Here is a 25,893-nt window from a genome sequence, read left to right on the forward strand (position 1 = left end):
GTCTCTTGCAGGTTCACCGCTGTCTTGGATTGAGACGGATATCATTACTACACTATTTAGGATATGTAGAGGAGATGTTTTTACTGGGATGAGCACCAAACTATGGACTGAGTTGTAGTCTCTATGTTTTATCTCAATGAGGGTATTCGCTTGCGAAGTCACAAAACGAGAATCCTTTACCTTTAGTCCTACTTAAATTGCCTAAAACCGCGAGTACCATCTATCATTTAGAAAACAATGGATACATTAAAAAAATAGTAGTCGAAATGGTCAATGTTTCCGCTGCCATCTATATGGGCATAGTTCCAACGACCTGCACCTCAGAATTTAACGGTGTAAAAGGCGGTTACAATAACGATTTTAAGCTTTGCGGAAAAGAAGAATCTGGTAAACCACGCTGCGCAAATTACCAGGGGGAACACAGTCAATTACACGGGCTGCCTAATCTACTCAGAAATGCAACACTCGTAAAGAAGCAAAGTAAAGAGGAGACAATGTTTAACCATGTCTCATATATTTTGAAGTCGCTGGTTTGGAATACATTAAGTGTTACTGGACTTAATGGCGGATCTAACAGGCTTGAACTTAGTAAATGAAGCGATGAGTAACTTTGCTTCCCCAGTTACCAAAAGAAATAAGTGCTCAATTTGCATATTCAAAAATATTTTGTTAAAAAATTTGAACTATTAACCCATGACTATACTGAGGTACACAGCTTGAGAATCTTTGTCTGAATTGCGGATGGCCTTCGCACCAGGATGCGCTAACTTCAAGAACTGGTCGTGAGCCCAGATTTTGACACAATATTAGTCTCAGGACGCATCCTTACCAAGGTGACACATATGTGCGGACAAGCTATTCGTTATATGGAAAAGGTAGACCCAATTCTGACCATGGTGTGACTTTATTCTTAAAGAAACACATTCCGCACTTTCCACTCTAATACCAAAAACCTTACGTTGTTGAGGCTGTTTGAGTTAATTTTAAACTTATCGACCATGGTATTTTCTTAGATTATAAACTTTCCGACAAAGATTAAAAAGGGGAAATATTGATACAATATTCTCTAGCTCAATCTCAGTAATTGTTGGAGGAGATCTTAATTGCAACATCCACTTTGAAATAGTACTTGCCCAAACTTAAATGGGTTCTTTTAAAAAAACTTGCTGAAGAAACAGGATTCCTTGTGGTGGGTCGTAGAAAAACCGATTCATTATACCACAAAATTACACAACCGATGTGCTCGATATTACCCTGAAGAATGTCTTCTATTTCAACAATAACGTTGTTGGAACTCTCTTCTGACCACAATTTTGTTCTAATCACGCTTTAGGATATTCCCTACTATTTACTAAAAAAGGAGAAGAAACTATTGAATCAGTTTAGTTTAATGGTAACGCCTTTAGAGTCGTAATTCTTGAGTCACATAATCGGGAGACAGGGTACAGAACCCTACTTTTTCACCTCTTATACTACCGGAAAAATTGAAGAGCACAACTTCCAAAAAGGAGTGTGTGAAAAGAAGGTATGTACTTACTAAATCCCCGAACGATAACGTTTTTTCAAACCCAGCGAATAATAGAGTTAAAAGAGATATGTTTATTTTTTTTAACATGGCTTGTGAAGACAAGCTTAAATATTTAAAAGCCTCTGACAATTCCTTATGGTAATTAGAAAAGGGGCGGAAGAACAGAAAAAGGCCCCTACACTCGTATAACCCACTCGAAGGTCACACCGTTATACCCCGTTAGGCAAGGCTAACCTATTTGCAAGATTCCTGAGCGCCCGCTGAGTCCTCTCCTTAAATGTTTATTATCCCAACTTCTCCATGATACCCACTAATTCCTATACTGGTAAAGTATGGATGCTCGATGACCGCTAGCTCCACCAAAGGCAAGAATTCTAGATGGTATAACTATTCTAATGCTTAGATATCTTCCATTAACTGCACTTATTTACCTTGTTAAAATGATGAAATGATAACCTACTAAGAAAACTTTATTAGGACGCTGGAAACTTTCCCGTGTTATCATGATTTTAAAGATGACCGCCCTTATTCACTTAGTCACAGATTCTCTTGCCTTGAAAAAGTCGCAGAAGCACCTCTCTGAGCACGTTAATAAACCACTAAATAATAATAAAACTACAATTCTTGTACTTCTAGATGTTGAGGAGTTTTAAATAACGTATAGCACAAAGGGTTGTTCTTTAAAATTGACAAACTACAATATTTCTTCGTACCTAAAATTGTCCTTTTTAGAAAATAAAATAATAGTCTAGATAGAAACCCTAACCTCCGATTAACACATCATATCTGCAGGAGCCCCACAAAGCTCCCTTTTGTTCTCCCTGCTGTTTTTCATTTTCACTTATGATATCTCACAGATAACACTGTTCCTTTGCGCAGTATGCTGATGACACTGAAACCTTTTCAAGTTGTAAATCAGTTCCGTTAGCTATTAAAGATATGTAATCACACCGATAAAATGCAAGGCCTTACTGATATTGCGTAGGGGGAGAATCGCTTAGTGAGCAACTTACTTTTTTTTGGTTGTAATCTCTTTTAGTGCTCGCAGGCAAAGTATCTTGCAATAATTATTAACCACAAGTTCAAAGCGCGAGGCTCACTGAGACTACTTAGCTAATAAATTTAGAACTACTAGTAATATTTTATATCCTCTACTATGCAAAAGAACAAATTACTCTTCTATGAGACATTTAACTAGGCTATATATCCTACAAAATAATTTTCTAATCGGCGTATCAAAGACCCGTAGTTTATAAGAAACTAATTCTGCATCAAGACTGTAAGATTGAATTGACCACAGAAGTGATTAAAAACGAAGAAAAATGCTTTGAGCAAGCCAGCACTAATTGCTATCTAAGATAGTAACCTGGTGTCCTCTGAGTATACAACAAATATAGGAGCCCCAGGCATCTGTTGGTCCTACCCAATTAGCTACTAACTAAACCCTTGTAATCATACCTCCTCCTCTACGAATCCGGTACTATTAATTATAATAATGGTATAATAACTTATTTCATAAAAATAACAGTAAATTTGGTAATAAATGATAATTTAATGCATTTAATAAATAAAATGCAACTAATAAGTACTCTATACTTGGTGACTGTGGAAGGTTAACTTTTTCTACTTATAGAGTTTACTATCGACCTTTACTTCAAAGGAGTAAAGATTAAGCAGTAAATAGGACGTATATCCTTAACTGTAGCATGCCAAATTCACAAATAAATTAAGCTGGGGTTTCTAAAGTAGTTTGCACTAGTGGGCAAAACCGCCGTTAAAAATTGACTTTTTTTTTTAAAGTTATGTTTAAGGCTGCAGTGTCTTGTCAACATGTTGAAAATATAAAAATAGGAACAAACTGAAAGGTTGCAATGCGATGATGTCAAAGGATATTAATAATAGGTTTGTAAAGCTCTTACAGGTCTGGAACCATTTGCAAATCCTAAAAGGGACAACAAGAAAGTGACCAAGAATAATATTTAACTATCTTGAATAAATAAATGAATACTTCAAGGCCTTAACGAGAGATATGTAACTAAATGAAGAAAGGTTCCTATTCAAAGAAACAAATTTAATGGGTTCTGTTAGGAGAAGATATTCATACAGTGCGAGGATAGTATTCTGCGGTTACCACGCCAAGTAGTAGGTTGGCGCGTTACCTTTCGTATACTCAAGGCCTCGCTCAAACAATAGAGAGATTTGTATAGCGCAAGTAACTAGCCTAATGACCACTTACCTTTACTTTGACGACAGCTGGATTGTAAAGAAAAACATTTTAAAATACTCCAAAAACTATTAAATAAGTAGCTTACATGTATGAGTTAAGGAATATTAATGAAAAAAATGTTAAAAGGAGCGTGGTTTCTGTACAATATGAGCAGGTTAATTCTATTAGTAGGCATGAATTGTCCAATTTTTTACAAATACTAAAAATATACAATTTAAAAATGCAGTAGTACAAAAGCTTTAAGCAGGTTTTTTAGAATGAAACCAAGCTGGGGTAGTGTGAACAGCAAGAATAAGGCCCTGTAAAGTAGATAAATTTATCAAAAAAAGAAATAGCATGAGACATAGCGACGTTAAGCACTAGTTAACAAAGCCTACAGGTGCGAGTGACATAGGTATGAGCAGGATTTTGTCTGCGATGCTACCACCGGTTTCATCGAATAGTATTGGTACGATGTTCAATTGAGCTTAGCCAGAAAGGGGATACCCTAGAGATGTATAATTTTACAAGTAGGACTGACATAAATTGGATAACAAAGGATAATTTATTAATAAATGGCATTAAAGAAGTTTGAGCAATATTTATAAGGTTTAAAATCAATTATCAGTAAATGTGATCAATGAATCGATCTCGCGACTGTCAGTCTAAGAAAATTAATTAAAATTGGTTATATGAAGCGCTCGCCAATTGCCAGTCACTATGGACACTCGAAGTCAGAACAGTACTTAACAAAGTCAACCAGCGGATAAATAAAGGCGCAATGAATGTGGATAGAAGCAAAAACCTAAGAAGTGGTATTATCTAATATAAGCGGTTATAAAAACAGTAGAGTATCTGCTAGCAGATGTTTTATGCTAGAATTATAAATACCGCTAGGCCAAGAGCTTTACAGAAAGTTAAAGCAAGTTTAGTGCGACGTCGGAACGTTCTAACAAGAGACGATATAAATCCCACCGGAGTAAATTTTAATAGATGCCCTTTCAGTCTTAGAAGCCTTTTAAAGTTGCCTGTTTATTAATAACACTCTAGTATAGTCTATTAACATTAACCCGTTTGTCCATTGTGCAGAATACGTTTACTACAACCTCCAATTATTTTTATAATTTTAAAGCTACAAGCAACACATTTTAAATTATAGGCCACGATGACATTTATGACCTAATGCATTAAACAACAACAAAACCTAAAATTTATAGGATACAGATTGCAAACATCGCTTGCAAATATTAACTGACTCCTACCCTTTTGTTTTTAATTACAGAAGCCCTCTAAAAGCACATAAGACTACTGTTAGATAATAACTAGAATAGGACAATTATTTGCTACCATCTAACTTTATAGAAATGATTAATCTTGTGTCTTGAATCAGCGCAATAGTAATATATATTCTCAAAAACGTTTAATTTTAAGTTTTGTTGTTTGCTTCTTCTCCCTGCTCGCTTTTTCTTCTTGATGATGGGGCCGTTTAGTTTATTTATTAATTAATTATATAATTTCTACTTAAATTAGCGAATGCATTTATTGTCTAGTGTACAAACAACCTACACAGACATTTTTATTAAAAATTTTTTATAGTATATAGGACTGACCCAAACCAGGAAAAAAAGCGGTTTTTACGCTTTTCCTTTTACCTTCCTCAGTACTTTTCTTCTAAACTTTTTTTAAGAGCCCTAGGAAAAACTACATATTGAACAAAATTTTAAAATGGAAGTTTTTTCTTAAATTTCTTTTAAATACACTATGAGCATTTTTGATGCACAATCTTTTTATGACCTGCAATAGTTAATCAATTTGCTCAATATCAGTAGTAGCTTACTCAACTGATCTGCCCTTATTTCATTTTCTATTTATACGTAAACATTTCTTTTTACGCCGAAGACCGTATTCCTTATCCAACTTGAAAAATAATTACAGTCAAGGATTGAGGACAAGCGCTATAAGTTGATTGCTTTATAAAGCCAATCTTATGAAGATGTCAAGGAATTATAGAGTTGTGGAGGTAATTTTTGTAAAAGATTTAAATTTCAGTGTAACCCCCGAAAAATTTTCTCAACTTTTTGATAAACATAGCTTTCTACTTTTACAATAAATTATTATTAAAATAATGCTAAAGTGTGTGGGTTTTAATTAACTCTTAAGATAAAAATGCAAGGTGATATATATATATGTCTTTTTAAGTTATAACCAGTGATTTATTACTTGTTTTCATTGCTGTTTTCACAAATAATGTATAGTAGAGGTTTACGAAATATAGTTTTGCAATAGTTTGAAGTGATAATTCTAATACATTACGAGAATTTTATGTTAATTATAAATAAGCAATAACTGTAAATTATAAGATTATATTTTTGTGATAACTAATGTATATATTTGGTATAAATACTAATTTTTTTGTGATTAAGAAAGGGAGTACGGATCTGGACTTGCTATCCTTCTTCGAGCGCCGACGGTGAAGTTCGAGTTTTCTAAAGAAGGAAAGATCCGAAGGCGGTAAAACCCATGAAACTTTGAGTGAGAAGAGAAGTAGATCCCGAAGCTAAGATGCTTATGCTGCGACATGTCCTTGTAATAAATAAACAAGAAGATGGGGGATGCCTAACTGCAGCAATGCGAGGCCAGTGTTTCCTGGAGCCTGCGAGTCTGGTGCCCACCCGCTAGTGGATTGTAGCAGTTTTCCACCGTACTGAGTGAACTGGCGGGGGTACGAGCCCTATATATCCGCTGTTCCTTACTCCTTCGGGACAGTCATATTTTTTTAAGAGAAAAAGATTGATGAGCATTGACCCTCAAACCCCTTTTTAAGGAAAATATAGATAAACAGTTTTAGGTTTTAAATAGACCCGTTCATAATATGCCAGCACTAAAAAAAAATTATTGCATAGAGAAAAGACTTTATCTAGTCAGAAAATAAACTTTTCTGAAAATACATTATAGGTGGAAATTTAATGTTAACAACCTAACGAATTTTTCAATTTATGAAATTCTGCGTATTTTAATATAAAATAGTTGACTTGTGCATTTGATAATTTGCTAAAATTACTCTATTTCTATGGCCAAATTCTTATATTAGACTTCACAGTATATATATTCCTTTTAAATGGTCGTAATGGGTGATTCTCAAGCGAATACTGAAAAAATGGGAACTTACCGCTAACTCCTTGCTTGCATAACTTTGCTTTAAAAGTAAAATAAACAAAAAATTTTCTAAAGAAACCTTAAGAATTTGTGAAAAATCTGTTAGGAGTTAACGTTATTCAGTGGAGTGCGTGTTCTAGCAGTTCTTCTAGACCTGCTCGGGGCATTTAACTTGTAGCCCAAATTCGAGCACACTAGCAAGTGAGCCGAAGACATCGGTCTCCTCATTAGGTTAAGGGCGTATATCCTTCAACGGCACCTGCCCATTGTCTCCGTTTACCTCGTCATACAGTCATAATATACTCCTTTCATTTTTATTGTTTTACCTTTTCCTGTTCCTCAAATGTTCTGTGGTTCAAATTAGCCTTTCTTATAACGTCACCAATCATTATCAAATCCACTACAATTTCGTGTAACCTCTAATATGAAGTAAACAAATCCTACGTGAGCTTGATATATAAAAGAATGGCTGATCACCATAAATTTTGCATTTATTCCTCAAGAAATTCATGATATCTTCCTGCCACATGAAAAAGATGGAGAACCTAAAATTAAGCTAGGTTTTTTTTTATTTCTTCAGCTTGTTTAATAAAACCTTTGTTTTTCTTTCTAATTATCATTTAAAGATATGTATTTAAGTTTTATTAGTAACACTCTTGCTTTACTTTACAACACCTTGCTATATTTATAGAAGTGAAGTTATCTTTTCAATGTATTGCAATGCTTTAAGAGCCTTCAGCGCAATTGTGAGACGTACCAGCCCATTAAGTTAAAACAACTAGCATATTACTATGAACTGCACAGAAAATGTAGTAAGAATTTAAACCCTTTTATATTTTGCACATAATAATAATTAACCCTAACCTAACCCCTGATCTAACCTGTTAAATTTTTTTCTTATTGCTAATGATGGTTCCTGGTGCTCGATCGGGTCGTAAAAGAAAATACCGAATTTACGAGCTCTCAGCAAGGTGATGTTGTACACATTAGCTTTAAGCTTGTGTTAAAGCATCTCATATATATAACTTTATAATAAAGCTCAATATAAATATTTAGAAATATACACTTGTATAACTAACAGCACTAACTGAGGTTAACTTAAAGGATTTTACGTTAGTTGCGATATTCAAAATTGTTTACTCATAAGCTTTACCTTAACGAGACATTCTTGTTAAGCATAACACGTTTAGTTATTGCTATATACTATAATTTATGGTGATAAAGTAAAGTGCCTTAATGTAGCTAGTGAGATAAATTAAAAGGTTTGACAAACAATAGTACAATATATCAGGAATTGAATGGTTGTTAGAGCTAGTTCTCCCTCCCTGATTTACTTCGGAAGCGTGATAAAGCAACTTAATAAACCGATGTCCTAAGATGTATTTTTAACGCCTAATTGTAGGCGCCATAATTTAATCTCGGTTCTACTCTCAGTTGAGCTTAGATTCAACAGAAACAAAAAAATTTTGAAAACGAAAATACAATAGTTGTTAAAAAGCTACGTGATTAGAGTAAATAAAAAAAAAAATTAGTTCGTTAACTTGAACTTAAAGTTATATATGCTTTGACTCTAAAGGGTCTAACCTTCACTTTGGGTATTTTCACTCTTTTTCGTCCAGGTGCATAGCAATTTAGGTTGCCATAACCGTTCCTACTTCCTCTATGATCGAATGAGGCTTAGGGTCCAAACGCTTCGAATGTGCCCATGACATCTCTGCAATCCCTATAATTATTATAGGGTGAATAGTATTGATAATTAAATTTATAAGCTTCATAGGACAAATAAAATTCATTAAATATTGACAAGTTGTTAGCTATTAGATATATTAAATGTTATATTTACTATGTTCCGTACTTTCCCCTCCCTTGAGGAGGTTTGTTCTGCTATAAAATTTTGTGCTTCTACTTTTTCAAAAAAAAGTGCCGAGGAAGTGGTATACATTAATTAACTCTAATTCTTTAGCTCTAGAATTTTTTCATATTATATTTTATATTCAAGATTTCAACTATTACGCAATCAACGAGTTCTCAAGCTTATACGCAGGAGAAGGGCTACCTAATAGAAGTGACAACCTCAAATGTTCGCGGATCTGGCACCTGTGCAAATGTCGCTTTTAAGTTTAAAAATATTCTTTATATACTTAAACTTTCTACACATTTTTACAATTTCTAATTTTTTTTAATAATAGGTTTTCATCACCCTTTTTAATAAAAAAAATGATTCATCAGGCATTTTTAATTTGACTAGAGATGCTTCTGTGGAGAAAAATTCTAAATCATTTTTCCAAAGAGGTTATTAATTTTTTGTTACACTTTATTAACATTAATTAATTTTTTTAAAGGGCAAACTGATGTATTTTTGATTCCAACTTCTCAAAGTGTGGGTGATATAACAAGGATACGGTAATTATTGCATTTTATTATAAAATATGTTTCTAGAATACTCCTCTACTATTTAAAAAATTCGTGAACAGTCTTAGGGGCAACTATTTGTGTTGTTTTGCGTTTAAGTTTGATTTAAAATTTTAATAAGAACAGTTCTGATCTTATGACTTCTGTCATTTTTCTACGAGGAAGACTAGGCCACGATAATACCGGGCAGTTTGCCTCCTGGTTGCCCGAAAAAGTGATTGTTAAAGATATTTTATCAAACAAAGAGTACCAGTTTATAGTTTCTGAATGGCTGTCCACTTCTGGTTTTCCCACATCAACTTTGTACTTCCGCCTTCTCATTTATCTTTTGTTAAGATGGTGGCCAAACTGTCAAGGACATTTATGTAAGCGACTCCTACACAATTGCCTCTAGTAGTTTTTCTGAGGTGTTAAAGGTCTTTTTGGCTTTGTCTTTGAAGGACTTATATATATTTGTGTCAGGAACTCGAGTACAAGGATATAACGGACTTTGCTCCGAGAGCTTTTGAGTCCCTACGCACTTTTTACGGAATTAAACTAGACGACTATGTGGACTCGTGGAACATACAAACTGGAAAAACTTTAAAAAAAGGTTTATCAGGAGCTATTACAATTGTCGTCCTAAAGTTAACGTTTTGCAGGAGCCGGAAGAAGCGGCTCGCAGTTTTTAAAGTCGAAGTGCAAACGCTTCATTCTTAAGACGATTCCTTTTGTGGAGGTATGCTACATATACGCCTTATATGGAGTAAATAAAATCATATAAAAGAAAAATGTGTGCGGAGGGCGGGAGGAAAGTTGTAACCGTTAACTTCGTATTATATTAAACAAAGAATATGTTTTTACTGCCCTTTGCGTGGCGTCATTGGCTGTGTGCTTAGTTTACGGTTTAATTGCGTGGTTATTTTTAATGCTCCCGCACTGAACACTTTCCATTGCAGGTTCAAACCTTACTTAGTGCGCTACAAGATTATTATTATCATCAGCTCTCTAACAAACAGTCGCTTATAATGCGGATAATAGGCCTCCACCGGATCAAAGTAGTTTAAATCTTTCTTCTTTTTTCCTTTTGTGCTCAAGAGTGCTTACGGTTGGCCACTCTATCTCACCATTTATTCCGGGCTAGTCCATTTATGTCATTGTGTTTTGCAACTGCCTATACGCACCATCGTCCGTCAATATGACAATATACGATTTGAAAGGTAGAAAACCAAAACCCGGAAAACAGTTTCAAAGTAAGGGAAGTGGAAAAGGTACACCGCAAGGTTTTACTTTGATTTGTAAATAGGGTAAAACTTTGCGTATTTTTTTATTAGGATATGTTTATAAAGATAAAGACCTCGACAGGAACTTTTTTTTATCGAAAGATATAAAGCTCGACTTTTTTGATACTGTTAAAAAAGATCTGGACTTTTTTATTAGAAATAATCTTATGGATTATAGCTTCCTTATCGGTTCTCTTCTGTGGATGAGCATACCCGGCCAACACTGGTAACTGCTACTGTCTTCTTAGGTGTTTCCAAAAAGAAGGACGGGACCGTGGTCTATCCGCCTTGGGCCCGTACTTTGGAGAGCGAAGAAGGCATTACCGTTTATCCTCCATCTACCCGAGTTTACTGTTAATTCCTGCCACCAGAGTGGGGGGAGCTTTTCCACGTGGGGTTCATCGATTGTCTCACGAGTTATACTCTGAAAAAAAGGGTTGCTCACGGTTTAAAGCGTGTTCTTTGGACGTAAGTTGGAGTTACTGTCGCCTTTTTTGGTTGTAATTTTCTTAAAAAGCACGTGGGAGTTATCCACCATTAATGCCATAGCTTATGCAAGCAGGATGGGCCTTTTCTTAGTCTCCATTTTCGAGGACTCTCCTCTGTCAGTGCCTCCGCTTTTCTTACTTAATACTGTCCTTTTCATGCTCTCTCGTTAGGGAAACTAACAAATATAAGTCCTCCAGTTTAAACCTTTCCTCTCCGAAACTGGTCAAGGATGCTTTATTGCACAAGAGGGTATCTCGGCTCCAATTTTGCTCTTCGAGGAGTTTGTATTGTTTAATGCTTGGCAGATTAAGTTACTGGAGGCGAAAGTAGACCAGCTCAGTAACCAAGTTTTGAGTCTTACTAGGTTTTTAAACACGTTGCAAGATGGGTGTAGAAAAGGGGCAGGTTCTTCTGAGAGCCACTAAGCAAACTCAACATAGCTAACGGAACCTTTTTTTTCGGTCTAATTTATGTTCATCCCCTTATCGGCAAACGTTGTTTATCTTTGAAAACAATATATTCTGTATTTCTTCAAAGGACTTACCACTAGTAAATGCTCTTTTACAAGCTTTTACAGTCTTGGTTAAAATGCCTTTTTTGTAGTAATTACCACGTTTTTCTAGATAGCTAACTTCAATGTCGCTTTTTCCTTTTCTGTCCTTCTTTTTATTTCTTCTAGCTTCGATCGTTAATAAACAAGTGCATCTTAACTTAAACTGTTGTTTAGTGGATGTCATGAACTGAAAGAGACTTTATTACTTCTATCAAGATAATAAAAAAATTATTTGAGCACTAAAACAGATTTAAGGAAACAACTAAAACCTCTTTATTATCAAGAGCATTTTAAGATCCACCCATAACACTCAAATGGTGAAATATGAGAAACACGCTCCTGTCTTGTTATAATTAAAATATCCTAGTATCCAAGGTAGACTCATAACCTTATGCTTTTATTTATAAATTTTTGACCCCAAAATTTATAGTAATTTTAACTCGGTACCTAGCTTATCGAAGACCCAGTAAAAACTCGCCAACATATTAAATATTAAATATCCATATACTTTGTTATCTTTCCCAGAAACCGTAGCCATGGTGTTGTAATAACAACACAATCTTGTAAAAGCTCAAATCTGGTTCCTTTCTTCAGTAGAGGGAACTCAGGCTAAGTAATTGGAATAGCTCGTTAGGTCCCGTTTGTTCTCTCAAGAAACGTTATGTTCTCTTATAAAGTACTTCCAAATTATAAGGTAGTGTATGCGATTCCTACTAATTAGGGAATTTATTATTCGAGTGAAAGGCCTGTTCGTCAATTAAATTGGGAATAATGGCAATAAACCATCATTTGAAAATATGTAAGTTTTTAAATAACTGACGTGAAAATATAGTTTATGAAGCTTTACAGATTTCAGCAATTATATGATCTAATTTTCAATCAGCTACTACATTTAACATTTCAACATTCCATAAGTCGGCAAGTAGTTTATTTATTGATTTATAAACGATAGTTCCTAGTGCTCGATCGAGTTAAGTATAATTTCGAATACTCGAGCTCTCAATCAGGAGAGATCGCAGACATATTTCATAATAGTTTTTAATCGATTTCAGTATTTTTTGACATTAACAAACAAAAACTATAGCTAACGCGCGTCACGTGGGCGGTGATGTCGTGCCCCGTCCCATGGTTCGTAAATAAGTTTACTCATCAGCAGGCAATAAGCGCGCTTGGCTAGCCTGTCGTAAAGCGCGTTGGCTTTACGTTGGAAAACGACGTCTAAAGTGTCCAGCTAAAGGTCCTGGTTAAGAGCTACATTTCGCGCAAACCATGGCGTGTTTGTCATCGCTCGCAGAAATTTGTTTTGTAGTACTTGGAGCGCTCTCATGCGATGGGGACGTAGGTCCAAGCAGCAGACGCGTATGTCATTGTTGGCTGGATGTAAGACATACACAATTACCGTTTGTTTCGCAAAGAAAGCTTGCGCTTCCCGTTAGTAAAGGGTAAAGCGCCGTAGTTGCTGCCTCGACCTTCTCCACTAGATAGTCCACGTGGTGCTGTCAAGAAAGTTTGTTGTTAATGAGGACTCCCTTCATATGTTTCAGGTACCAAAATAAATGCCAACAGTTGAAGACCGTAGTGGGCATTTGGTTAAACTTGGCACCTTGTTACACTATATTTTATACTATCCGTTAACCTTATTAAAACTTGAGAGCTGAGTCTGACATTTCAACCGCGGCCGTCCCTGTTTGTTTCAATACAACTAGTAGCTCTCTCACTTTTGACAATAGATCCTAAAAATTGATTACATATGGTCAACCTAATCGACAAAAGTTAAAACTTAAATAAACACCAAAATAAGTGCGAAATCAAAAGCACTATGCCTTATATAAGGCTTTCGGTAAATATTTAATCTTCTTTCTTTACCATCTTGCGAGCTTCAAAAAGGACTTTTGGTTAAATTAATAGAATTATCCCACCCTTTTAGTAAAAAGGTTCGGGATATGGGGTAATTATATCAGTGATCCTCTTTATAAGCATTTAAACCTTTTTTTGACTTAAAATAAAAAAAGCCTTAAGTCCTTCTACTTGCAAGAGCAATCTTATAAATAAAATAATGTTATTTGTTGAGAAAACGTTAACAAAACTAATGGACCCATAGAACTAATTGAGGAAGGTGAGACATAACTAAAGTTTAAGATAATAAAAATTTTAAAAAGATAACCTAATTTACGACACGATATAACGAAAATATAAATATTAAAATAATGGCTATTAAGCAGTAAAACTTTCAAGAATATTAAGAAAATAAATAATTAATTATTATAATAAAAACCACAAAACTAGGAAATAATATAGGATAAATAAAAATTATTATAAGGGTGCGAACAGAGCACTAGGACGACTGAACCTTTTGAATATATCATTGTCTTGTTTGAGTACCCAAGGCAAAGGCATGCCGGTCCTTAGGATTCTCATGTTTATATTCATAATTCCATAGTATGCAGCGAAACCAAGGCGCAAACATTACAGAGCCACAAGTAATTATTAGATAAGAGGATTTTAACATTAGATTAAATTAAAATAATGAGTATAAGCTTTTAAGAACATCGCGTACCCCGAACGTAAAAAGGTATTATGCAGTTTGTTGCATATTTAAAATTATTGGATACATCTAAAGCCATGCTATATCCTAAAACCTTCGGGTAGAGTATTAAATATAAATGCTAAATCTATTTGAAGTGAAGAACAGAAATCGATTTGAGAGATGGTAGGAAAAGTTTTTTTTTAGAATCAGGAGTATACGTTATGCTAGTTAAAATAGGTGCGTACTTAATTTTACAAACAAACGCAAGTGAAAGAAAACTAAGTAAATCCTGTACAGCATGATAATGAAAAGGTGCAATGTATAAAGTTTGTTAGCTTGTTAGCTCAAATTATAACAAAGCTCGAAGAAGTTATAGTACCAAGTGTTGACTAGTGTTTAGGGTGGACTTGATTAAAAATTAGTGGTAACAGGCTTAATAAAAATATCGGATCATAATAGCCTAACAGGGCTGTTTAGTAACAATATAGAGAGGAAATCTATCGTGGGAGAACTTAAGGTGGATGCAGGCCATAGATTCGTCTACTTGGACGCTCCAATTTTACCAGGAACTGAAAGAGATAGCAGAGCTATTCTTTAGATGGGTGTTGCCAGGAAGTTAAGGCTGCTTGAGGTAGAAGATGTATAGCAGTGACTTTAAATAAAAAAGCTTGTAAAAATTAGTTTATAAAAAAAAAACGCATATTATTTCATACTAGTAGAAAGAAAGTGCATATTTTTAAGGGTGATAAAAGAGGTAGAACCAATGATTATTACAGCATTAGACAGCTGCGAATGTTTTCCAGGAGTTTAGAAACAAATCACGTCTCGAACATGAACGTATATAAACCATGTCCGAAAGTACCTTTTCATGACTTATTAATGAATATTACGAAGTTACCTAAAACTAAAGCAGGTTACATCAAAAAAGACGAAATGCAAAGCACGAAACACAAACTCCATAATACAAAACTAAAATTTTAAATGAAAATTTTCTCGCTGCATTATCCGTAATAATAAACTCTTTGCTCCTCGCTTCATAACAAGTTTCGGCGGCCTTCACCAGCCTCCAGCAAGCTAGAAGCTGTAGATGTCTTTGTGCTACTAAGTTAACCAATCCACGTGGAGGGCGCCTGCGGTCGAGACGTTACACTCAACCTTAACTCTCTAGAGGGCAAAACCCTGGGGCTTAATACAGATTTGTTTTTCTGCGAAATCACTTCCTATGTTGAAACTACATTTTTAAGTCCAATATTTTTTTAAAAATTTGATTCCGTATACCCCAATTAATATTTTCAAATAAAAACAGTAAAACCAATGTTTACTTACCTATTTAATCAAAAATAAACTTGCATCCAGAATGAACGCTTTTTTTTGTCCAATAAAAAGACCTCGCAACTCGTTCACTGGTAACTAAATTTACCACTTTTTTATGTTTTGTTGGTTGCTACCTAATCCCTTAGAACATGGTACTCAAACTTACCAGATATTGTTTCAGAAACCGAGCCTGTTGTTTAGGGTCAATTTCCATAGGCCTACTCTTGCAAATTGAATCTAGGCGACAAGTGGTAAACATAGTAACCAGTAACCTATAAGGTGTTAAATTTAGTCTGTAAGATCCACCAGTTAAAAAATGATCCATAAATAAACTAGTCTTAGTTAAATAATTCAACTGTTAAGAAATGTCTGTTTTGATTATTATAAAAAATTACAGAAAATTAAGTAAAAGAATAATTTTATATCATTAAAGCGATGCAAAATATTTAAACAAAGGATATTTTTTGTATTTTGGGAGGAACAGATTACTCATAGATATATAGAAATTATCACCTCCTTTTATAAGAATCGTTTAATGAAACTTTTTTTCTTCACAATTTGTTTACATTCATATTTAATTTTACATATGTGTTTTTAATGGCTTTACATCTTTTTATATAAATATATTAGGTAATAAGCACGATAGACCCTACATGACTAAGACTAGGTGAACAATAGCACGTACAATACGCTATTAAAGGACAACAATTCAAACAAAAAAGATTACGAATATAGCCAACAATGTCTGTTAGAAGTAAAAACATTAAACAAATATAAAAAACTATACATTAACAACGTAATATTTAAAAATAACCAAATTAGAACGACATATAGGGTACATCCATAACTACCCTAATAACAGAATGGGACACCAACTCACATTCGAGTAGGAAATGTAGACGTAAACGAAAATTCAGGATAGGATATGCAATTTTTTTTTTGAAAAAGAAACTCCAACTACAAAAACGGCTATGAGTTAGTTAACTGAACAAATATTAAACACTGCTACTTCCTCTCAGTACATAAACGGCCAAAGTCTACTAAACTATTCTACACATGAAAAAAAAAAAAATTAACACCACAAACGGCGAATTTAATTCATATATTACAAAAAAGTTATATGCTAGATCGGGAAAAAATTATATTTTGCGTAAGATATAACACAACGATTTATATAAAAATATAAGATGAAAACGCTTACACAGTAACTTTCACAAGAATCGGGCTATCACCCATACTCATGCGGAGATCTGAATATAACGCTTTTAATATAACAAACATATCAAAACTACTATGGGACAGTTGTTATATAACCGTATTGATCTAACATACCTAAACAAATATTTCCACAAATTCAGTCATTTAGCCTCCAGCATTGCGGAATATGCATGAAAAGAAAGATGAAGAGAAAGGGCAAAAAGTAAATAAAAAAAAAATTTGTTAATGGAAAATCAGGACAACTGATATACGTGGGTACACTTGAATGTAGTATAACATTACATGAAAGATACAAGTACATTGTAGTTGAAATTGATCATGTTCTTAATATATAACATCTTTACTAAAAACAAATACCAAATAATAGGAAAAAATTAACTGGATTAAAAACCACAATACTACATAAAAAACTTAATACTTAATAGGAATACCAAAACAGCTTTTAAAGAAGAGGTTAGAATAAAAAAGTAGGATTGCATAAATGAGAAATTAAAAAAAAGAATAATTAAAACTGGAACGCTTCTTAGATCAACTCTAAGGATACACTTTTCAAGTGAAAGAAGTATTTAATCCATCTCCTGCATGACACGATGTATACTTAAACGATCTAAACTTTTTTTTAAATATTGGAGTGACCTATAATTAATTTGGTAGACCTTACCGTTTAACACCAAACGAAATATTCGGCTTAAGACATGAAAGCTTGGAAGCATACAATCACTATTCTGCAAAGTTTAAGTATATGATAAATATCTTAAAAAAAAGTCTCTAAATTTTGAGCTTGCGGGAGGTTTAACACTATCTAAACCTATCGACTTCGCTGATACTTAAAAACGTATAAACTTTATAGTCTGATCAAGGGATATCACTTGTTATAAAAATATTTTTCCGTAAAGTCAACAGACCAACGGACGTTTCTCAAACCCTTACGACCAATACATAAAACGTACACCAAGAAGCAAATGTAAAAGAAGATGCAGACACATTAAACGAACCAATAAACGCACCTAGCCCTTTCACACAGCATATGCAGATGATAAAAATAAAAAATTTAAAATAACAAAGAAACTAGAGAAGGCAAAATCGGCAAGATTTCACTTCATTTTATTAAAAAGAGAATAAACATTAGTATCCTGAAAGACAGTAATTATAACCAAGCGCGATGAAACATTTTAATTTTAAAGATAAAAACCAACAAAAAATTATGTGTGGCCCAAAACAAAGATAAAATTTAAGACCCCGAATTTGGATAAATACCATTATTGCCTTACGATTGTCTTAAACAAAGAAGTAAGAAATATAAACTCCACCAATTCCAAATACCAAATATAAAAATACTAAAACAGTCAAAATATTACCGGTAAACTCTCCTCCCAAACTCAAATCATGGAACTTGAGAGTGATGCCAACTTAAAAAACGATAACGGCAACCCTTAACACGCCATCAACTGATACAGCCGACGATATAAAAAGGAGAAGCAAATTAATGAGAAACTAGTTATGACCCTGATAATTAAAAATTAAGGCAAACGTAAACCTACTGATCCTCTTCTACCTTACTTTTTACGAGACCAAGATTTCAGATTACCGTGGACAATACATGCTAGCGCTGAAAAATACGTAAGATAATACCAGTTAAGAAATAACCGAAATCTCAAACAAGGTATGGACATTATATTATTTCTACATCGTGGTGAATTTACCACTAAAAATGTCTACGTTTACAAATGTTTTAAGCATTTATTCATACAAACTAACAAATTCTTTTTAAATATTCATATCCCAGAATTTATACTAATTAAAATCAACTTGAATTCTTCACAGATAGAGTTATTACAATGAATATTTATATGTCGCTGGTGCACTAAATGTAACCTTTTAAGGATTAAATGACCCTGCTTGACCTTTTCGCAGAGACCTTACACGAATTTATATAGACTCCTGTTCTTTTTTTTACTGTACCTATATTAATTATAGGTGTTACTATTTCTTTGAGTAAAACTACCTGTGATCATTGGGCGTTTACACTAAACACCTAACTAAAAGTTTTAATTTTTTTCCGATACCAAACTCAAACAGATTTACTCTGACCTTGTTTTACTTTTTGTTAGTTTCTACTTGTACACAGCGTCCTTAGGGTTATTTTACTGAGTTTTTATCTTACAGTTAAATCTTCCTTAAGCTGTAATGAAATGACTATATTTTTAAAATCGCTTGTTACCTTCTACCTTAAATGAAATCTGGTTATGACCCTCTAAAGACATTCCTATTATCATTTTATCCGTAAAGCTCCCACTTAACTTTCTAGGACACCTGAAGTTTTTTTTATTGGCTTTTACTATAATTAGTTACCTTGATAAATTATTATCTTTCCCCTCAACCGTGTTATAATATTAATAGATTAGTATAATTACTTGGCTTCAATGTAATTAGATGATTTAAAAGTTACCATAAGAAACATTTATGAGTGGTTGAGCTCAATATCTTAAATGATTTCCTGTCCCCTTTAAGGGGCACCGCATTTGGCGGGAATCTATGATCTTTTTTACCACCATGCTGTTAATATGATGACGTCGACAGTTTTTACATGGTGAGCAGCATAGCGCCTCTTTAAGAACTTTTACAATTTTTTCTAATAGATGAATTCCTCATTTATAAATATTATAAGGCAATTTAAGAATAAAAATATTAAAAAAAAGTTGCTTCACCACGTATTATCCTTTTCTCAATTTTTGATATTACATACAAATCTGGAATGTTTGTTATTAACTACAAGAAGGTTGTCGTAGTCTTTTGGGTTTTTCGAATTTACACTGAGGAATATAGACAAGCTTAACTTCTTCAAAGTTTACGTCTTTAGATATTGAAACTTTTCTTAAGTGATTTAATTACCATAACCACCTGTTAAAAGGGAGAAGGTAAACCAATGACTGGGTTAATATAGTTATATTTGTATAATTATGCCTTTACTTACTCACTATACTACTCTTCCTCATTCTTAAGACTACTGGTTCACTTTACGTTAAAAATAAAAATTATTAAGGGGGCGACTTGTCAAAATCGTTAAATTATATAAACTCTTAATTTTCTACGGTATCACAGTTAACAACTATGATTCGTTATATCTGCTTAAGATATTAACACGAGAGCAAGCGTAGATAAAATGTTTTTTGTGTTTATTTAAGTTGACTAATTATTTGTTCTTTATAATAATTAAAAAAGGAAGGTATCAAGGGAAGTAATAGAAAAAGCTTACAAAAAAAGATGATTGACTACGCCAAAGAAATCGAGTTGAACAATGCTCAAGTTGCCTGTACATCAGATTTAGTAATTTCCTATCGGGTTAACGAATTATAACGTAGTCGGACATACAGAGGAATTTGACCACAATTTTAGAATGGAACACTTAAAAATTTAGTGTGGTAACCTGTTAAGAAGACACTCAACCTCGACGCATTTTCCCAAATGAGCGCTTGGAAACTAAAAAATTAGCTCGTATCAAAAATGTAAATGATATAGTAAAAGGATTAGACGCGTGCCCGAAATACTGAGACGGGTAAAAGTCATAATTACAAGAGTTCCATTTTGTTTTTAAAAATTGGTAATTAAAAAAACTACGTGTTGGGTGCTGTTGCCAGTCGAAAGTGTAAATAAAGTCTGATGAAAGGTACTTTAAGGAACATAGACAGTTCTTTAATGACTATTGAGGGGACACTCCTTTCGTTAAAATATTAGTACTTAAGAAATAATTCTGACCACCCTATTTATAAAGGGAAAGAGAAGTAACAGGGATCTGTTTTGCTTTTTTTTATTTTAAAAGAGGTGTGTAGACGATTAAGAAATAGAGCGAAAGGTGTGTTTTAACTAGAATATCAATGGTTATAATGGCGAACTCATACGAATATGAAATTACTTGACGTCTGCTATCCTTTTGTAGCACTGACTTTAATTTATTCTTTAACTTATGTTTTACTCGAAGAAAAAAATGAATAAGTAATAAGTATTTCCAAAAGCCGGAGTATTGTTCCCTTTCTGAGAGTGTGAGCGCGCAGAAAGGAGAAGAAAAATTAAGCACGAGGTTTAGTACTAAGTCAACGTGGCCAAAAAATTAAAGGTTAAATGAACTGTCCGAGACCATTCGCGAATATTTTAGTCTTAAGTACAAGTTAAGAGCTAATTTTTAAAAAGATTCCACGAGGGCTGCTTTCACATGTTATATCGTATAAAGCACAATGCTGACAGGGTAGGAGTATCAAAAAGATGTTTTCGCTCCGTTCTTGCTCTTTTAGGGGGTTTCTTCGTTCTTTTAGCGTTGCTGCTGAAAACTCTTCTGGAGACAAGACTCGTCAACGTGGAATTTGCAAATGGTTTAGCGTTGTAAAGGGTTTTGGCTATATAACTCCTGAAGATGGTAGCACAGACGTTTTCGTCCATCAATCTGAGCTTCACGCCCCAGGATTTCGTTCTTTGAGTGAGGGTGCTGTAGTAGAATTCGACGTAGAATATAATGAATCTTTGGGAAAATATCGGGTATATCCTTGAACCATAAAGCAAATAATTTTTAAATATTCTCTTTATAGGCGGTCAGAGTCACTGGGCCTGACGGAGAATACGTGCAGACGGCAGCGAGACCCGCAGCAGGGGATTTTAAGTATAATTAAACCTCTAAGTAATAATAAATTTTTATAAAGTAGTTTATAATTTTTGAAATAACTATTAATATTTTCGTTGGGTACTTATAGAAGCTTTATTTTTGGTTTTAAAAGTGGTTTTAATAGCGCTCACCTTTTAGGTCTATGAAATTTTTTTTTCAGTAATTTTTTTTTATTTATATAATGGGCGTATTGTAAGGTGTCCCCCTTTTAAGTTTTAGTATATAAAGTCCTATAGCATATCTTGATGTTCCTTTACGAGTGTTTTAGAAATCTTGCTTAATTTTATTCTAGGTAGTGTTTAGAAGATTATATTTTTGCAACTTTGTCAAGTATGTTCTTTATTTACTGTACAGCAGATTATTTATGCTAAAAGTGTGAATAAAGAACAATTTTTTAAGTTTTTTTAGTACAGACTGTGTGAAATTAAGATTTTTATTTACTTTTATGGCGTCTACTTTGACATAAATGTATAGATATTAGACGTTAAGTACTTTTCTTTATACAGAGGTGCTGTAATTTTTGTTCGTGCGATTGTAAATACATGAGTTATGCTGGGTCAGCTCTTATCTAGACAAGCGTTAATCTTGTTTATCAGGTTAGTGGAAAGTCGTATCCACTTTTACTTTCTTAGGAATTGTTTAAGTTGTAGTTAATGAAGATTTTGGCTATATTAGACCTGAACGTATAACCTTTTATTTTTTTGGGACAAGAAATTGTGTTGTCGGATGCGTTCTAACATGATTACATTAACAGCCTTAGTTAAAGAAAATTTTTTATTACATACAAATAAACCATTAAGCCTTATTTTTGTTAAGATTATACTTTAAGTACGCAAAAAAATAGGAGATGCCCACTATACGTAGTTAGCGGCAAAGTTAAAAGTTCTAGTACTAAATAACATAAAAACATGTATCTTTTAGCTTAATCCTTGATCAATAAATTTTTATTTTCATGCTTTGGTTCCTACTGGGAAGGCAGCGCATACAAGAAAGTATAGAGTATTTTGATTAAAAATATAATGAACATTGCTTTATTCTTGTTAAGGTTCGTTAATTCCTTTCTTAATAAAGCGATTTTCGATTGCCGTATTGAGTGCTAAATATGTTTGGATGGAGTTTTTAATAGAGGCACTCGTCTTTAATTACTTAGAGAATCCAAGTGAGTTGAGAGTAGGCTACATAAGGGCTACATAAGGGCTACATAAGAACAATATAAGGTCAACTTTTATCAAACCTTAACAGTTTGTCGAGTAATTTTATTAGTGTATACGTAATTCGGGCTATTACATTAGTACAATTAACAAGTTTGCCGTAGACTTATAACAAACTCGGAAATTTTCCTTTGTTATTAACCACTATTTGAAAATAATGGGTGTAGCGTGAAAATGTGAAACTATTAAAAATATCTTTTTAGTATAATAGTATGTTTTTCCCTTATATTTAAAACTATGGCGCCGATAACTCTTCCGAAAGTAATTGCGTAACTTGCCAAACATTAGGAAAACGAGCACCAAATGACCTACCCCAAACTACACGCAAGGTCGAGCACATACTAGAATCGCTTATGGGACCTCAGAAGAAAAAATTTAAAATCCTTTAGATGAGGGCATGTTACAAGACACGTCATGTCCGAATATCTTCCGTAAAACGTACTATAGATCAAACCTTATAATTTAGTCCATAGCAATGAGTAACCTACTATGGTAGATTTGTTAATGTATTCCCAAAAGGTATGGTAGATTTGTTAATGTATTCCCAAAAGGGTTTTCTTAAATTTTTTTTTGTGCACAATTTATTAAAACGTGTTAAATGCCTCAAAGAAACCTTAGAGTACTTCTCGCTTTCGCATTTTAATAAAATTCATATATAAGCCAATATCTCATTACAATGAATTATAGATATACGCAATCTTCTGAACCGTATGAATTTGAATCACCTGACCTTTATCACTTAAAGTATGTTATACTGTAAATTAGTTGTATAAGGTGAAGTAACTATTTACCTCAGGTAACCGGAACGGTTTCAAGTTATTCCAAAGAGCTGCCCTTTGTCCCGTGGGTGACTAAGGGGGAGCGCCACTACTTTTTCTCGTGTGTTTCATACACACGAAAAAATGCACCCTTTTTGTCCCATGCAATGGCAAACGACAATCGGAGTGAGGTATATTGCAAAATAGTCGAGGTATTAGATTAGAGTTTGTTCCCTACAGGCATTTGTACGATAGTGATCAAAGGACATAAAGCTATAATCAGCTTCATAAAGCATGTCCAAGTTCTGCCTAGATCGATAAGAATAGATAAGATTAGCAAGTCTCGGCGCTCCCAGCCATGATAAAGGATCACCTATCCCCCGTCGCTTTGAGGGGTCCCTAGTCGAAGGCACTGCGTCTGAGAATTATATGTAAAAACAATTTCTTGACTGACAAGGTGGAAGAAGTAAAACCTAGAGATGCGAAAATAGATTCGTTGTTTCATTTCCTATTGCACTTACTTGTAACTAACTGTGTAGGACTTGACTTTGTTTACGAAAACATTACACTAATTCTAAATTTTAAAAAAATGGTTTGGTTCTACAGATAACAAATTGTATGGCTTGTCGTCAGGTAGTAGATAGGTAAAATGATGTAATTCTTAATTGCGCATTTTCTTTGTGTTCACGCGGTATTCTTCAGCTGTTGCCGGAAAAATTTTAATACCAGAACGCGTACTCTTGAACTCGAGATCGTTGCGTCATTGGATTGCAAAAGTTGTACTAGAAGGGGTTACTTTTATTTTTCACAAAGGGTAATGGGAGGAACTTCCTCTTTCTACGAGTTCAGAGGGAAGGAGGATGGGGGCACCGCAGTGGTCATTCATTATAATAGGGGCAGTGTTAGAAGGGCTGCCCCTCTTTATGTCAATGGTGTCTCGAATAGACCCTTAAAGGCCTCTTTGAGCCTCTAATGAGTTTCAGGTGGTCGTTACCCTTGTTGGAACTATTTTTATTTTGACACTGTATATATTATTTTTGTTAGTACTGTCGTTGATAACAATTGTACTATTATTAATGACGCTATTATGGAACTATTAGTCATTATTAATGCTAATACTAACGTTATTCTTAGTTTTAGCTACTTCACCGTGACTAAACTCGTATTCTGTAATCTTTAGAATCTCTTTACCTTTGAGTTCCACTTCGGGAGCATCAGGTTAATTCAGAATATGTAAAGCCGAAAATACACTATTATTTTTAGTTAAAAAAGGCTCCTTTCGCCTTTTAGAGTTATTACTATTTGAGTCCCATTGTAAAATCTAACCCTTTCCTGAGTTCTTCTTTTATAGCTAATAAGTTAGCAATAAATGCTCGAAGCTCTTCCTCAGAGAGGAGATTCATAATTAATCTAAAGAGAAACATATAGTTATATGTTAGAAAAAAGGATACTAATAAAATAAAAAATATAATATGTATATATGAGAATTGTAATATAAGCTCAGTATTTATAATTTACGTAGTTTAAGTTTTCTAATATGTATAAGTATATTTTAAATAAATCGCTATGTAATTAAGTTAATTATTTATTGCAAATTTCTAAGTAGTTGAGGTGCTCCGGTCACAATCACAGCCGGGCGGTCCAACAAATCGAAAAAGAGATACTCGGCTATTTTGAAAGAGGTATGCATTTAATACTTCTTTTAATTTAGTATTTATTTGCTTATCCGCGCTACTGCTCACTTTTGTAATTCGGGTATAGGCGTAGAGCAATTTGGTAAATCTGCTTTCTTAACATACATTTTTTGCAAATGCTTAATACTTTACACTATTTAGAATAATATAATACTATAATTAATAACCATAAATAACATGTTTAACTATAATTTTGTAATATTAAAATCAAAGTACTATTTGTTATACTTTAGTTAACACTTAGAAATATAACATATATTGTATTATCATATATTTATTAATTCATTTTCCTTAACTCTACAAATTTATATATCTTCATTCTATTTTATTCTAGTTATTATTATTTATATTACTAGTGTCATTTTTTTTTATTGTTGTTTACATATTACTTTGTATGATCTACTTAGTTGATACGCGCGAACTGAATATACTATCCTCCACGAGGGAGTGGTTCCTTCTTTACCTTATATTTGGGGGGGGGGGGGGGGGGTTGGAAAACCGACTGTAAAATGTCAGTAATACATATGAAAATTAAACTAACCTTTACAGCAGTTTTTTGCCTTTATACTTATTCGTAACACAAATAGTTGTACTTCACAGTTTTAAATACCCCATACTTTAACGCTCAAGAAGGAATATTGTGAGTTAAAGGTTTTCTGTTTGCCCTTAAAAAATAACCAAATTCCTTTAAAAGTTATGATCTTATGACACTGTAATAATTGGACAAAGATGTCTATTGTAAATATTACCAGGTAAACTCTCTGTAAGTAAGAGTAAGTTACCATATATTCAAAATCTTCAACACCTATCCCAAAATCTCCGTCTAAATTGTCGCAGGGGACCAAGGTGTGCAAGGCGTTTCGCCCTGCAAGTGGTACACACGCACACGGAGAACACTGTTAACGGTAAGT

At 33.6% G+C, this 25,893-nt stretch overlaps 1 protein-coding gene and 2 long non-coding RNA genes across 3 annotated transcripts; 2 read left to right on the forward strand and 1 right to left on the reverse strand.

Annotated features, from left to right (window-relative positions):
* The first annotated feature begins 8,734 nt into the window (after positions 1-8,734).
* On the forward strand, positions 8,735-11,568 carry LOC135120095 (phosphatidylinositol 5-phosphate 4-kinase type-2 alpha-like). Its single transcript, XM_064044438.1, has 16 exons — positions 8,735-8,824; positions 8,890-8,997; positions 9,080-9,182; positions 9,233-9,293; positions 9,468-9,586; positions 9,639-9,709; positions 9,765-9,894; positions 9,944-10,020; positions 10,241-10,339; positions 10,426-10,552; positions 10,616-10,753; positions 10,813-10,881; positions 10,936-11,032; positions 11,082-11,168; positions 11,224-11,302; positions 11,359-11,568. Exons 1-16 carry the CDS (start codon positions 8,735-8,737, stop codon positions 11,476-11,478), a joined length of 1,575 nt encoding a protein of 524 aa, XP_063900508.1. The 3' UTR covers positions 11,479-11,568.
* A 1,219-nt stretch (positions 11,569-12,787) lies between these two features.
* On the reverse strand, positions 12,788-13,457 carry LOC135120079 (uncharacterized). Its single transcript, XR_010278494.1, has 3 exons — positions 13,399-13,457; positions 13,243-13,339; positions 12,788-13,102 (listed from the first exon to the last, which is right to left on the reverse strand). It is a non-coding gene; the product is annotated as an uncharacterized LOC135120079 (long non-coding RNA).
* A 10,980-nt stretch (positions 13,458-24,437) lies between these two features.
* LOC135120082 (uncharacterized) lies at positions 24,438-25,458 on the forward strand. The gene is made up of 3 exons (XR_010278496.1): positions 24,438-24,506; positions 24,895-24,970; positions 25,390-25,458. It is a non-coding gene; the product is annotated as an uncharacterized LOC135120082 (long non-coding RNA).
* Positions 25,459-25,893: the final 435 nt, after the last annotated feature.

Source organism: Zophobas morio, unplaced genomic scaffold (assembly GCF_036711695.1).
Source record: "Zophobas morio isolate AGI-343-1 ecotype UQ-CSIRO unplaced genomic scaffold, CSIRO_AGI_Zmor_V1 ptg000336l, whole genome shotgun sequence".
NCBI classification, from domain to species: domain Eukaryota; kingdom Metazoa; phylum Arthropoda; class Insecta; order Coleoptera; family Tenebrionidae; genus Zophobas; species Zophobas morio.